The following is a 15,695-nucleotide window of genomic DNA, read 5'->3' on the forward strand; positions in this document are numbered from 1 at the left end:
AGGCTACTAATGATAGAATAAAGCAAAGCAAGCTAAACCCAGAGGGGGGACACAGCTTTCCTGTGCACAGAACTCAAGCAGGGCAGTCCTATGAAGATCACACATGAAGCCTTCCTACATGATGAGCAAAAGTTTGCTCAGTCACACAAAGTTATAACTGCACAGACGTCTTTCCAAAAAGCAAGCCAGGACACGTTTTTCTGTCAGGCTATGCTGCAAAATACATCCTTCTAGAATAGGTTTTTTAGTACTAGACATACACAAAGTTTACTTAACTACCAAAAGCCTGTCTAAATGAAGACTATTTTATTGTAAATATCCATCCTTAACAAAGGCCTCAAACATTGCTATTGGAAAAAGCAGCAAGTTAGAAGAAGAAACATCTTTCTGGTAGTGCTCAGGTTCAAGCAAAGGATAGCATCCATTATTTCACCAGCTGACTATTTCTTGTTCAATCTGTGGGGCTTCTGCATGTAAAGCATCAAGAACAATGCAGCTATTTCCATTGCAAATGGTATGACATCCATCTGAAGCACAAAACTGCTACCAGCAAAACAGGCTCGTATCCGCGGGATACTCAATCTACCAATTCATTCTGTGTCGAATAAAAAAGCTGCTTGGTTTATATGTGCTTGTGCAATTTCTGCTTCAAACTTAAAAGAATAAACAAATGAAGTGGGCTAAAAAAACCCCAAGCCTTAATGCCTTCACCTCTTTTTCTTCCTTTAGATCTTCCTTGGGTTTTAAATAAAGGCCCTGGGCTACAACTTCTGCCAACATTATCTAAAAACAAACTCCCCAGAAGGAAGGATCGAAAGCAGCAGGTGCATGATTGAAATCAAACTCTCAGGAGTGAATACATTCCATGCTGCTACTCTGCTAGCAGGGCTGAGGTGTCGCCAGGCAAAGCTGTGCCAGCCTTTCACACACCCTCAGGAACATTTCCAAAGGCATTCAGGAGAAAGAAGCAGTGGACACCGGACCAACCTGAAGCGTTATAAAGACTGCACACAGCTGGCAAAGCAAAGAAAATCTTAACATGGTATATAGCATTAACTGTTTGCTTTCACCCATTAAAGTGGAACTGCCTAATATTCCATTTGCACTAGCAGAAATGATTCCTTTATGTGCACGGGAAAAACAAAGTTTAATGTGAGTGAAAACATGACAAGAATTATTTAGAAATTCATTTTCAAAAGCCACATCATATTCAGAAACAAACACACTCAAATGTCTGCTTTAAAATTAACCATTCAAAAATATTCTTTTACTGAGAGATATAAGTTCTTACATGAACTTATATGATGGAATGAAAATAATAATAATAATTTTAATAATTTTATATATATATACACACACACACACACATTGAGCTTCGGGGGAAAAAGCCTTGAAAATAAATAAAGCCTATTGTAAAATTGAGATGATCCATTACTATAAATAACTTTAAAAGACACGAAGAAGGAATTATGGCATGTCTGTTCTGCAGTCCTGATGGAATCTCAGCGCAGGAAATATATTATCCCAGTAACCTTAAGCACAGCTTGCAACGGTATCAATGGCAACCACTGTGCACTCCCCCTTATTTTCTATTACACACGAAGAACCTTGCTATATTAAAAAACACACGGACATAACATACATTCTGTTGTGGAATGGCTCAGTACAGTTACTAAATTCCTTCAACACTTAGGCTCCCTCTCATTTATTTTAATGCTTTAAAATGCATAACACACAGATATGCAAGTCAAGCCCAGTGTTTGTTAGAAGGCAAATGTTTCTCAGACTGAAATCCTAAAAGCAAAAGGTCTGTATTAATATCACCCAAGTCTGTGCAAAGGAAACGAATTCTCCTGGAGCGAGGGAAAAGAGGGAAAACAAACAAACAAACGAACAAACCAACCAAAGCACGTATTTCCCTGGTACAGATCGAGCTATCCATCTAGCAGGCAGCTATTTGCTGCCGATTCTCTGGTGAGCTTCAGCCCCACAAATACCTTCTGCATATGTGATTAAGCCACTATGCATAGTCAATCTCCCAGCCTCGGTGTCCGTAAGAAAGAGCTGAGCTGGTACCCACCTAGAACGTAGTCGCTGCAGTCCAGCATTGCTGTGGTATCCTCTACAGGTTCAGACAGTCCAAGGAACGGGAGAATGGCAATTTCTATCAAATCTACACTACTGCTCTGACTGAACATGAAAGGGAGTGGGGAGGTGGGGGGAGAAATACAACTTCAGTTACACCATAGCAATCTTCAACTGAACAGGGAAACTTCAGTTGCTGTGTGGAGTTTTAGTCTCTCCTACTAGCTGTGTCTGACATTGTCAAGGCGACTGAAGCGTGAAAAGTTCCCCTTTTTGTAATAAAATAGAAACAAAGATTGCAGCTGGCAGTTTCCATAATGAAGCTTAATCAGTATGCGCCTGATTAGGGCCTTATGCAAATCTCCTCTCGTTAGCACAGCAGCCAGCACTTTGAAGTCCATGAACAATTCATTTGCAGAGTACACTGAAAGCGCTCCCTGCATAATTTAAATCACGGTATAAATATTTATCAGCTCATTTACATATTAATTGGCAGTGCATGAAGGGAAAAATTATCTCCCGAGTGCCAGCATAATAATTAGGGAACAAAATGAATTTTCTTCCAATAGCTTGGCTTCTCAGCCCTAACTCAAGCACAGTACCACAGGGGATCAGGGAGGGGAAGAGACAGAGTTCTGTTCAAATGCCACTGAAATGACACGTACAAATTAGAAACAACTCTACAGACTTAAGCACCTTTAATCTTATTCCTGCTGGCAACAATAACATCAGTAATAAAGGGGATTTGGAAAAAGCTTTCCACACAATCCAAATAATCCCACGAAAACAATTAGCAAGGTAGAAGCTGAACACAAAGCTGTCAAGCTGGTGCTTGCACATCTGCGTGGAGTTTTCCACACGTGAACACGCACTGTCTCAGCAAGGTCCCAGGCAGGGAAGAGAGTCCTGCCAGGGCAAGGAAGTGGCACAATTCCTTTTAAACAGCTAAAGAGCTTGGTGATTCATTATCAGGTAATCCCTTTGCCACGGCCAACTTAGCAGCAGTGGATATGTCAAGTATTGTGTAACATTTGACACCCATTAATCTATCCCGAGTGAAATCAAAATAGATTTAGTCTTTTGCTTTCCAATGACTTCCACGAAAAAAAAACCAAAAATCTATTACTAATCCCTTCAAGCATGTACACAATATGGCTAAAGAAAGCTTATTTGCAGAGCTATGGTTTCTCAAAGGGGAACGTCACACCCACGTTGCATCTTTGAACCACTCAGTGACAACCAGAACGCACTTGTTGCTGCGACCACAAAGTATGCTGGAGCGCTGGAGAACCAAGAAGAGGCTTTGGTCTACGGAGAAATCAATCTTCTTTTCCAAAAGTGGTCCACAGAAGTAAGTGGACTAACTATGAGGCTCTATTAAACAATTTCAAATAGTCTGCCACTCAAAAACTTGTGTCCTAAACAGCAAGAACATTTATATAAAAGTTCAAGCATGATGCGGCCATCACAAAATTTATTACTCCATATTCTGATCAGGAAAAGGTAATGTGATGATGCAGATGATTACAGGGTTGAGCCACCCACTTCCAGGTGCTAATGTGAATTTAAAGAGTAAGTTCTTTTCCTCTTTTTTTTTTCCTTTAAAAATACCATAGCTGTACTTTTCTTTTCTTCATTTCTCAAGTGAATTCAAGCACCACCTCTACAAACAAGAGGGAGTGAGAGAAAAGGGACTTCTCAATCATCCAGTACTGACTGGAATTTATTTCCACGCTTGACCTCTTCTTCTGTTCAGGTTCATATCTCTACTTAACACAAGATGTTCCCAGCTATATATTTAACATGAGTGATCTACACTTGAAAAAGATTGCAAGAAGAGAGGGAGAAGGTGCTCCCTACTACAGGGAGACAACTGCATGTGCTGAATAGGTTTTCCTAATACCTTGTTTCCAACCTGGTTTTCTACTCACTCACATGTCCCACTGAGACCTCTGAGGCACACATTCATGGTTCACAGACCTTCAGTAAACTTCACTCCTGCATACATACATACTTTTGGAGTGCACTGGGAGATAATCCATTTGCTTTATCGGAAGAGCCTGGACACCAATGGTGTAACAAACCAAGCACTTGACAAAGCAAGGGGCTGAGCTGAGGCAGCAGCAGAGCAGCAGGACAGCAGTGCTCTCCTCAGACCAGAGGGTGTTGGGCTGGTGGAACACAGGTGCAGCCCCGAGGGTGCAGGAAGTGACCGTTAGAGTTGGGCACGCGTGCGGCCATGGCTGATCTGCCTCGCAAACATCAGCCCCCACACAAACCTTCACTGGAGCTGTAACATCCACTAACAGCTTAACTGAAGTAAAAAATTATTGTTGTGTTGACCTGTCAAACTAACAACTGGCCAAAAAAAGGAAGACAAATAAACAAAAGCCCTCCCCAAACCAACCGGCCAATCAAAACCAAACACCACAAAAAACCCAAACCAAATGGTTCTTTCAGTGACTAGATCATTCTTTGACAATTTTATTACCTTACCTTTTATCTAAGCTCATAGAATCATAAAATGGTTTGGGTTGGAAGGGACCTTAATGATCAGGCAGCTCCAGCCCCCTGCCCTGGGCAGGGACACCTTTCACTACACCAGGTTCCTAAAGGCCGCCTCCAGCCTGGCCATGAACACTCCCAGGGATGGGGCATCCACTTTTTTGTTTTGCTCTGGTTTTTTTTGTGTTTGTTTGTTTGAATTTATCATTGACGATCTTTTAATCTCTGCTCTAGTAGAGAAAGAAAATGTCTGGGGAGGAATGGTGCCTATCACTCTGCTCCAAAACCAGTGGTGAAATACATTAGTTTAATGTTCTCTTTGGTTCTGCCACAACATTGCCCATTCTTTTCTTTATGGCTATTTATTACAAGTTATTTAACACCCTGAACTAAGGACATACTTCTGGTACTCATGTTTAAGCAAAAAAGCACCCTGGGCTTTGCTCACGGTTTTATTTTTATTCCAAAGCCACCTTTCAGAAGAGAAAATGCTGCACCTTGTATAAGTAAAAAGCTCGCCACATCCCATGAAACTACAGATATCTCAAAAAATGTGTCTCTCCTCTTTAGCCACTTCTACAGCTTTTACATTAATGATTTTCCCTCCATAATGCTATTCAAACTCTTCCTCAAAACCAAAGGAACTAACACAGAGCCAGGTATGACAAAGGCGGATCTTCTTCAGCCACACACTTCGGAACTTGCAGACAACATTTCAGGAGACTCTTTCTACCCCATTCACTTCTTTTTGTCACTTTCCACACCATGGTATGGTATTTTCCACACCATACCACTTCAAATTAATGTCTTCCTTTTGCAGTCTGCCCCACAGGTATGTCACTTTCTTTATTCAGTTATAATGACATGACCTGATAACTCTGTTTTTGGAAAGGGAACATAATTTTTACCTGTAGACTATGCAACTCTTGGGTTTTTTTTATAGGGATGTGTTTCCATATATTACAAAAATGTCATTTACTACATGCCCTCCATGACAGCTAAGAAATTTCTGCCCCTATCCAGCTCAGTGACAAGCATGACCTTTGCAAACTTCAGGGCTGCACTTTCTGATGAGATTACCCAGTAAGCCCACTCATTATTTCCCTTTTAAACAGTGTACTTGGAGTGGAGTGCAAAGGAATATATACAAATGGAGTACAAAATACAGGGAAAGGAAATGCAGTATTAACTGCAATATTAGGAGGCTGCTTTCATTAGTGTAGCAATGCTTAGGACATTTTACCTTGAAGGTACTACATTGTAACTCAAGATATTTCCAAGTCTCCATCCCACAACCCAAACAAAACCTAACAAAAATTTCAACAAACAGAACTCCAATGTGTTATTAAAAAAATTGTAAAAATCACATACTTCAACAAAATAAACTATTATTAAAGTTGGCACAATCCTCTTAGAGTAATTATGGATAGACAGCAGACTGTTCATAGCTAGGGCTGCAAGTTAACTCTAATTTTAGCCACCACCTTTGACTGTGGCTAACAGAATTGATTTTATCTGAAAATTGGTAACTTGGCTCTGAAAGCCAAAAAGAGCAGTTGTCTGGAAAAGTCAAATAAAATTGGCCTGGTTTAGACTTACTAGTCATTAGGCAATTGCTATGAATTGGAATTTTAGTCTACATCTAATTTTACTTCTCACAAACTCAAATCATAACCATCCTTTAAAACTTTCAATAACACAAAATGCCTTTCAAAATTCCTTTGTGTACATTTTTGAAGGAAATTAAGCATGTGGAGAGCTAAGTAGGAATGCTAATTTATCTTATCAGTGCAGGACAGCGGATACTTGTAAGCACCTGATACATAAATATAAAAGGGTTTGTTTGTGGGTTTTGTTTTTTATGCAACATATTTTTGTCCACAGAAGGTAGCAACTACCATGGATTAAATTTTTTTTTTCATAGAAAGAAAACTGTTCATGACAAAATTTACAAAACCACCACACAAGGAGGGAAGAAAAAAAGGGGGACAGTGATACGAAATGAGAAAATAAAAGAAACACCCTTATTCTAAAAATACAGAATTATAACTTCCACAAGCAAATAGCCTTATTTGAAACTCACAGCTAATTCTGCCACTCATGTGTATCATCTGAACACTTTGCCCTACCCTCACTGTTTACAAGCCATGGCACATAAGAAAGCATCCATATTATATTTACATTAAAGTTTTTCTTCCATCCTGTTGAATGTTTTCTTTTCAATAGCAAAGGATACAAATTCAGCGCAGTCAACTCTTGTTGCCTAAGTAAATGTTATTGTCATAACATTTACTTAGAAATTATGGAATATTCTGAAGAGCAGTAAACATTAGGACTTTACATGTCCTGAATTAAGCCCTCCTGTTTCATTCATGTTTTCATGGTTTTCATGACTACTTCATAATGGCTTGAGATTTTTTCTCTTTCATGTTGTTTTTAGTGTTTTTTGTTTATTTACATGCATCATAAGCACTGACTCCAGGAACTTAATTCAAAAACCAACCTGAAGTGTCACACCTTTGAAAACCAATTTGTGTTTAACTACCATGTTCCACCTGCCACAGAGCTGTTGCACATTAGCACATTATACCTTCTTCAGGGCATTCACTCCTTCCCCATTTAACTTGAAGTTAGCATAGAAAATGAACAAATCATGCTGATTCCACCACACTTCAGGTATGATGCAATACCACTATATATTCATTGTTCTAGTAAACTTGTATATGAAAAGTGATCTGCAAACTTAAGCAGGGGTTTTAAAAAAACACACACAAAAACTTCTTAAAATGTGACTATTGTATGGGAAACATCTGTTTTGAATTTATTGTCCACTTATGTGGGTCTCATTCTCCTTTAAAATTATTGGTTTGTAAAATCCAAAATACTTCAGACTGACAAGTACTGAGCACCTTGGGTAGATGTATTTTGTCTATTAGTTAACACTTCTTGTATTGTATTACTTTTAGAGGATTTGCATGCCTCGCATTGCTTTTCAAAAAAGGACTGCAGGACAAAATAAAGTCTGAAAAGAAGACTGATGTGAAGTTACATGAACAAAACACAAAGGAGGGCTGGAGAACCAGATCAGTAAAACATCAACATTTATCAGAATCAGGAAAAAATGGATTTAAGGGTGCATGTCTATGTTGTAGTAGTACTGAGGGGAAAAAAAAGGCCATATTATCTCCCCCTCCTCCCCAGCTTCCCCCCTCTCCCAAATAAAACCCAAAAACAACCTCTTGAAAAGCCTGCAAGCTTTTATGGATGCTGCATCTTGGGGCAGCTGGAGAACCTGGAGCATCATCAGGTACCAGCCCCATGAGGAATGGGGTGACCCCAAATTTCCCCTGGCAGGGAACACCAGCCAATCCTCATGTACCTCCTGGAGCTAAGGTGGGGTCATTTGTTCCCACAAATTACATTTATGGGAACGTGTCTTCCCCACTATTCTACTGAAATCATGCACACATTTGAATGGGAAAGGTAAATGCAGTTCATACTGCCAAAACACCAAGCAATGAAGGTAGTTTCAAATTGTTATTGCAATACACACTAAAAATACCAAATATTTCAGAAAAATAAATATTATCTAATATGCAAATCACAACACAATTGACTTGCCTTGACACAGAAGAGTACTTATGCCAAGCTCAAATATTGAACAGAAATATTTATTTTAGCAGCTGTATAAATTATTACAGTCTGGAAGCATCACTGTATGTGCATTCCAAAAGCATTAATTTTGCCTCCCTGTGTCCACTCACATAACAGGGATGGGCCCTCAAAGCTTAAAAACGTTATTTTCAAACTCACCTGTAAATCAAAACATAATGCCTTATGCCAACACGCTGTTTTCCTGTTCTCCACTTTGCCAAAGTAGCAATTACTAGTCTAGTTTGATGAACAGGGCCTCTACAAAGAAGAGACTAATTCAGTGTATGACTTAACCACACAGCACTGCTCAAATCCCAGAGCCCCCACACCACTTGTCATTAACTACACTACAGGTCACTCTCAAAATACATAAATCAAAGTCACGGGTTTAAGCTTACAATGAGTCCTGCTGGAGCCAACTGGATTCATCAATACCAACAGCCCTGATAGTATTTAGCTCTAGTTAGCTAATTAGAGTGTTTGACAAACAAATTAATAGCAAAAAGCACATGCAAAATCTCTGCAGTTCATACTATGAATTGAAGTTGCACAGCTGTTGTGCCCACACTTTGCTGGAACTGCTTTTGCTCTCTCTTCCTTAATAACTATCTCAAATCCAAGGACGGATATTGCTTTAATGCCCTCAGCACACTGATCCAGACACTATTAACACCTGTAGGAACCACAAGACATGTCATGAGAATGCTTCTTTCTGAAGCTTAAATTATTTGATCTCAAAAGAGGAAAAGGCCAAATTCCAGACAAGCTGCTTTGTATGTTACAAATTGAACAAAAAATTGCCAGATGCAAGATCTGAAGAAAGAAACAGAGTTATTCACACTGCAGACACTGATTCCATCCATCAGCACACGTATCCAAGAATCTATCATTTTGGCTGCTCAGAGCTCACATAAAACTGTATTTGCTATCAGCCAGGAAAAAAAAAAATAATACAGAGTGCTTGGGCATCTGGGTCTTTAATTTACAATAATTTAGGAACAGCAGAAAGTGAGAACCACGGGATAACTACACACATAAAGTACATCCTACGTGAGCTTTTCCACGAGATGTTCACAAGCCTGGTTTTGCCCATTTTAGCACCTATGCTGTGCTAAAGCAGAACAGGCATTGATCAGCTTTTCCAGGAAGTAACCACAAGAAGGGCTTTACTAGAAACAATGCTGAAGGGCAGCATGACTGACACCTGTGGCTGTGTTTGCATAGGATTTGCTGGGAAGACATGCACATTGGATTTGCAGGCCCATGCACACATGACTGAAGACAAGAATGTCTTGTTTATTTCCCCAGCAAATCAGAGAAGAGGTAAACTTTTCCACACTGCCTCACTTTTTGTAACTTATTTTGACTGGAACTATTAGTTTGACAGGTGCAGAATCCTCTCAAAAAAAAAAAATCTTCTTTAAAATTAGAGTTAAAGAAGACAATTGAAATAAGAGTTAAAGAAGACAATTGAAAAAATTAGGTCAAAAGGCACTACTAAAATTTTTCAAAAGTGATGCCCAGAATACTTAAATTCTCAGTTACCCATTCCTCAATAAAACACAAGTCTCACATATGCATATTTCTTTTTTTTTTCCAGCAAGAAATGAAAAATTAAAACCAGGACACTGAATTTAGAGCCCTGTCAGTACCACAACCATGAATGGGCCATGAATGCTGAGGCAGCAAAAAGCAGCATTGCTGCCCTGCTGCCTCTCACACAGCTACACAAGAGAGTTGATCTGCCTTAAAACTACTCCAACTGCAAGGAGAAATACTAACCCAAATCTGTTTTTTTTTAATCCAAGAGGAAGAAATGTTTACCCTGGTGAAACACAAAGGCAGCAAGGATGCAGAAACAAACAAATGGGAAACATGGTTCCAGCAGGAATATTGCCTTAAAACTTTCACTGTCCTCAGCTTCAGTCCACTCCTGTGTTACACATACATCTTATGAATTCTGTCATGCAAATTGTGTGACAAGCAGAAGAAATTAAAAATTAAAATCTCACAACAACTGTTTATTTCCTCTTTGGGACACTGACTCTCAGCACTAATGCTGACAACTTTTATCAAGTAAACTTACATATGCACATACCCCACCAATGCCACTCTGGAGAATACTCTGATTTCTGGTCTCACACAGGCCATTTCCATGCTCAAAAATGGAAATGTCATTCCTACACTGTAAATTTTAACTACAGAATCACTTATTTTCATCAGATGCATTGAAGAAGGCATTAAAATCTCAAGGTTTTGAAAGTAAAGAAAATGAAAGTAAAGAAAAGTTGATGACTGACAGAAGCAGCAGCAGAGTAACAAATGCAATTATACAAATAGGTAATTTAGCACAGACCCAGCTTAGAGCACTAAACCCCAAATTCAAGGAACTGCTCACGTAAGAATTTTAAAATAACTACTAATAACTCTGTCATAGTAGGCCAACCTACAGAAATTAAACAAGTACACCTCATAAATGTCTGAGACCTCTGTATAAAACCCCTGTAGGCTGATCTAGAGCATCGAGCCAGGCTGAAAACTGGAATTCTCCAGGGACACCACAGCTCTGGTGACATTAACAACAGAGCAGAACTAGGCTGTTTACAAGCAATCACACAATAACCCTCAGAATTTTTCAGATATATATATATTTTTTTAATATATATATATATATATATATATACTTTATATACTAAATATAACATATATATTTATGCACATTTTATGTTTCATATAGAACATGTATACTATATTATAAACAGTGTATATATAATATGTTTTTTGGGTTTTTTTTTTAAATAAGGTAGTGATCTCATATTTCTCAAAGCTTCTAAGCCTACTGTTCTGAAAACAGTTTACATGTTCTGTTTTCCTGCAGAAAGGTACCACAACAGTGCCAACCCAGTGGAAGAAATAACATAATGAGCAAGCCAGCATACAGTGCTGTTTTCATCACTTTTGTCCAATCTTGATCAAAAGGCAAGTTGCTGTAGTGAGGACCAACAAGCAAGAAAAAAAGTAAAGCCCCTACTTGCCAGGATACCATCATCCTCAAAAATCCAGCCACAAGCAGCCCAAGAGCTGCCAACTGACCACCGCTGCTGACTTGAATGAAAATCATTCCCCAGCCTTCTTAGGAAGTCAGTCACCACTGAAAGAAGAGCAATTCAGTATTCAGAAAAATCCCCTCAAGCTAAGCTCTCCAGCAACACTCAATATTGCACTGACATTTTAATACTGCACTGAGTTGATCTAACATACCATTTTAAAAGAAGGACCTGTATTCCACATTGCTTTCACAATCCCTCATCATCACAGAGAGATTACTCATTAAAAATGCAGAGAAAGTTAGCAAATTCTATGGGATTTAACTAAGTCAGCGGCAATTAAAAAAAATCCTCAGTGACATTCCATTTCCAAGAAGCCTCACAACACGGGTGAAACACATGTAAAAAGGTTACAAAATTCAGAGCCCTGCAAGAAGCGTGAATATGAGCATCTTTTCCATCCAATGTCACAGTCTCAAAACAACAAGCCCTTTTTTGCCTGCCTACCAGCAAGTCTACACTCCTCTTTTCTTCTTTTGAATTTTCCCCAACTTAAATTGAATGCAAATAAACCAGGTGTGGTCCCCAGAGTAGTAATCTGCAGATAGTCCCCACCGAGTTCCCATAGCAACTTGCACAGCTGGCCACGAGAAAGAGGTTGTATCTGCTTCATATTGGCTACAGAGTTTAAACACTCAGCAAGTGAAACACCAATTACTGCATCTTGTAAAGGAAACATCTACTAAAAAGTGCATCCATTTTTCCTTGATTAACACAGGAAAATAAACCTCTGGATATGTTCCTAGCCCAGCACTTGCTCAGCATGTTAAGTGAATATTTGTTATTTAGAAGAGGCGATGCCTGTGAAGGAAATGGCTTCTCTTTTCTGCTGCAAGGAACTGAAGTTTAAGAAACACTACAGCATTTGGAAAATGACTGTCATTCTGTACCTTGCCATCAAGAAAAAACATAGCTGGAAGCTAAAAGTCAGAAACTCAAATCCTTCTGGACAAGTTATAAGACTTCCACAAGACAGTACCTCTCTGACAAGTGCTTTGTAATGTTTTAAATTTTTACTGTATTCTTTTTGTATCAGCTTTCTAAGTCTCATTGTAAAAGTCCAAAGTTACTGTGACTGACAAACAGCTGTTCATTCCATACAAAACCTGCCCTTTGTTCCTTAGCTATAAACAGAGATCCCTCCTTCTATTAATTCCATGCCTTTCTACAACCTGCACACACAGCTCACTACTTTAACCGGCAGCTCTTCACCCCAGCTTCTCACTGTTTCCATACCATTTCTCACCAAATCCACACCAGCTGGCTAAACAACGAGGGAGAAGGCACCGGGGCTGGTTTGGAACCAGGGGAGGACTGACTGGCCACATATATGTACTGGATGGTCAACCCACCAGAAAAGCCATACAGATAAGGACCAGGCTTTCCCTGCTTTTCCTTCGGCACAGCCACAAACAAGAAATCTCTCCTTTCCTCAGACTGAGGTTTCAGGTAAGAACAAGGCTTAGGGGAAAGGATGGGCCCAGGTATCCCTGCTAATATTCTATGGCTCATGGGAAGCAGGAACACAGATTGTACCTAAGACACTGCCCAGCCTCTCCCACTCCGAATTACAAATCAAAGACTTTTTGGGGCAGAGGAAGTTGCTAAACATGAAGTAACCTCAACAGATTTTTCTCCACATGAATCTGCACTAACATCCTATTGAAGCCCTGCAAACTTTGAGGAATCAGCCTGCAGCAAGGAGTCCTACAGTCCAAGCATACAATAAAGAACATTCTTTTCTGTTTTGCTTTGAATCTATCTTCTTCTGCAGCACCACTTCAATGTCCCCTACTTCTTGCTCAATAAGAATCCATGAACTGTAAGCTTCTATTCCCCCTCCATGACACTTCACTGACTTCTGCCATATCCCCCCTTAGCTCCATCGTCTAGGATGATAACAGTCTACACAGTTGTCCATTAAAAGTGTGAATGGATTCCATAAAATAATTCCTAATGCTGATTTTCTACATATTTTTTAATGTCTGAGGAGAAGAGCTGCATAGTCTACTACCTAAGAGAAAGAAGCACTAATGGATTGTGGCACACTGCTATTTTTTCTTATATTGCTTTGCACTCTGATCTTTTCTTGTTAAGTCCTAGCATTTGATTGGCTTTTTGACTACTTGTTGAGCATGAAAATAGAGCAGCTATTTCCATGAAAAATTTAAACATAAAAGATTTCATACATGAAGCATTAGGAATCCCTGTATTAACTGCACGTAAACTGAGGGCTTTATCTCTTGTTCAACAGGAACTTAGTATCATTGAAACATCTGTTCAATTTGGTTAAAATTGGACAACTGTTTTTGAGGGAGAGTGGAAAGGAAAAGTCAGAAAGACACAACACAAACCTCTCGTTCCTTTGGAAATCTGGTTAAGTAAAAATAACAACATGATGCTTATCAGTCCCCAAAAGAGAAGGAGGTTGATAAGAAACAGCCTCAGTATCAGTCACTCCAGTTTGTACTGACTTTACAAAGTGTCTGTCCTTGTACCTGCCATAACCATCTCTCAGTGATCCCTATTCCTCCAGGAGGGCATGGCAAGCTTACCTGGGAACATTCAGCCTGTAACTTCACAAGAGGCCACCATTATGCCAGTTGTCCATATGAGAATGCACATTTATCGAGGAAAGGGGAAATATAAACAAACAGGAGCAGTCCAACGTGCATATTGGACATTAGCTATAAATTTTATTCTTCCATAACATATACAAGACATTGTACACCTCTGAGCTCTTTCCATTATCCCACCTGTGGGAACTAACTTGAATCCATCACTAACTTGAAAGCTGGTCATTTGCTTAAGTACTTTTGGTTTTCTTCTCTACCTTTTCTGCCTTTCAGATTTCTTTTCTTTTTCTAATCAGCAGCACTTCAAAGAAACAGCTGAACTGATGGCATTAAAATGACCAGGGAAACACACAAAGCTTTAGCAGGGCACAACCACTGAGCAAGAGAAACGTGTCATTTAGTGTTAAAATGATGACTGTAAGCCCACTCAGTTGGGGGAAAAAGAAAAAAATCCCAATTCATTAGAAGGAAGAAAAAATAGTATTCCCCTATACACCTGGCATAATTGGCACTTTAAGAACCACACCTCATTAACATTGACAGTCCACTGCATATTAATAAAAGCCAAAGACATAAAAACTGAAGGCACTCAGTCTGTATTGCAAGCCAGTAAATCTGCACATTTTACAGGAGGAAATAAAAGGGGCATACAACTGGCGGAGTCTGGAATCTGAGAGGCTGAAAAATGGAGAGATTTTACACTGAAAGTGAACAAGCAATTTTGAAAGAATTAGTAGTAATAGCAGCTAATACTGGTATAACAAATAAATATTTAATGTCAGGTGTTAAGGAGGAGATACTCTAAATGTAAATTTACCCAAGCACATACAACACATGCTCAGCTCTCACTCACATGTATCCCTTACACCAACAAAGAGGCAAGTTTTGTACATCTCAAAAATATAGAAGATTTAAGTACATACTGATTCTGTCCTCTACAGCTCTTATCTCTGCTGTGGTTTCTTTCATGATATTTGTTGCATGCTGAGGACTCACAAACTTGCACTGAAATTGCACATATGCAATTCACATGTCATTTGACCAACTCTAACCCTACACATGGTACTTGCTTATGAACAGCTTAAATAGGGGATGGAGGGGAAGGGAGCAGGTAATAGGGAGGAGTGAAGGTTTTGCCTTCTGATGAGATCTGGAGACAAACACAACATTTCTGTAATAAAAGGAGGCCATTGAGCACCTCCTGTGTAACTCCAGCCTCAACTTCCAGGTGATGGATGGGATTAAGAACAGTCTCGTTAACACAGTCTAATAGATAGAGCTATAAACCATTTTCTTAGCTTCAGCTGTTAACTGGCAGTTCATTTTTTATAAGGCATGCCCTAGGACTGAAATCACTAGCATCAGTTTCCAGTAACTGGATCTTTCTGTGCACCTTGGGCTGGTTAAAGAGGCTCCCTTAACCATAAGACCCCTTACACTCAGTGAGCAAGTCACTGTTCACTAGGTCAAACTTGGCGTAACCAAAAATTCTGAATTTTAAATTCAGTTTGACAGGCTTTTCACATTCTGAATCCATCACATCTCTGGCTTTGTTAGCAACTTTCCTGATGTTACAAATTTCCTAGCAGCACCATAAGGTTAGACTCGACCATATTTGTAACTCAAGTATTGTGTTATCATAGGTATTGCCTCGCTTCAAAAGCTATTTCCTGACTCTAATTCACCACAATTCAACTCATTTTAGAGTGCACGTGTTTCAGAGCACAAGCTCCTCTACCAAAAGTGAAACCTGCATCTTTTTTTTTCT

The 15,695-nt window shown here is 39.3% G+C and overlaps 1 protein-coding gene across 8 annotated transcripts in view; it reads right to left on the reverse strand.

Moving 5' to 3' along the window:
* The window catches only part of POU2F1 (POU class 2 homeobox 1), a 103,193-nt gene that overhangs the window by 45,877 nt on the left and 41,621 nt on the right, over positions 1 to 15,695 (reverse strand). For 7 of the 8 annotated variants that reach the window (XM_038126902.1, XM_038126896.1, XM_038126876.1 and 4 more), the window contains exon 1: positions 2,081 to 7,768. The exons of the other annotated variant lie outside the window; for it this stretch is intronic. In XM_038126902.1, coding sequence (XP_037982830.1) covers positions 2,081 to 2,198 — 118 coding nt within the window. In that variant the 5' untranslated portion in view covers positions 2,199 to 7,768. Of the gene's footprint in view, positions 1 to 2,080; positions 7,769 to 15,695 lie in introns of those variants that run through there. 8 annotated transcript variants of the gene reach the window in all.

Source organism: Motacilla alba, chromosome 1, assembly GCF_015832195.1.
Source record: "Motacilla alba alba isolate MOTALB_02 chromosome 1, Motacilla_alba_V1.0_pri, whole genome shotgun sequence".
NCBI lineage: Eukaryota > Metazoa > Chordata > Aves > Passeriformes > Motacillidae > Motacilla > Motacilla alba.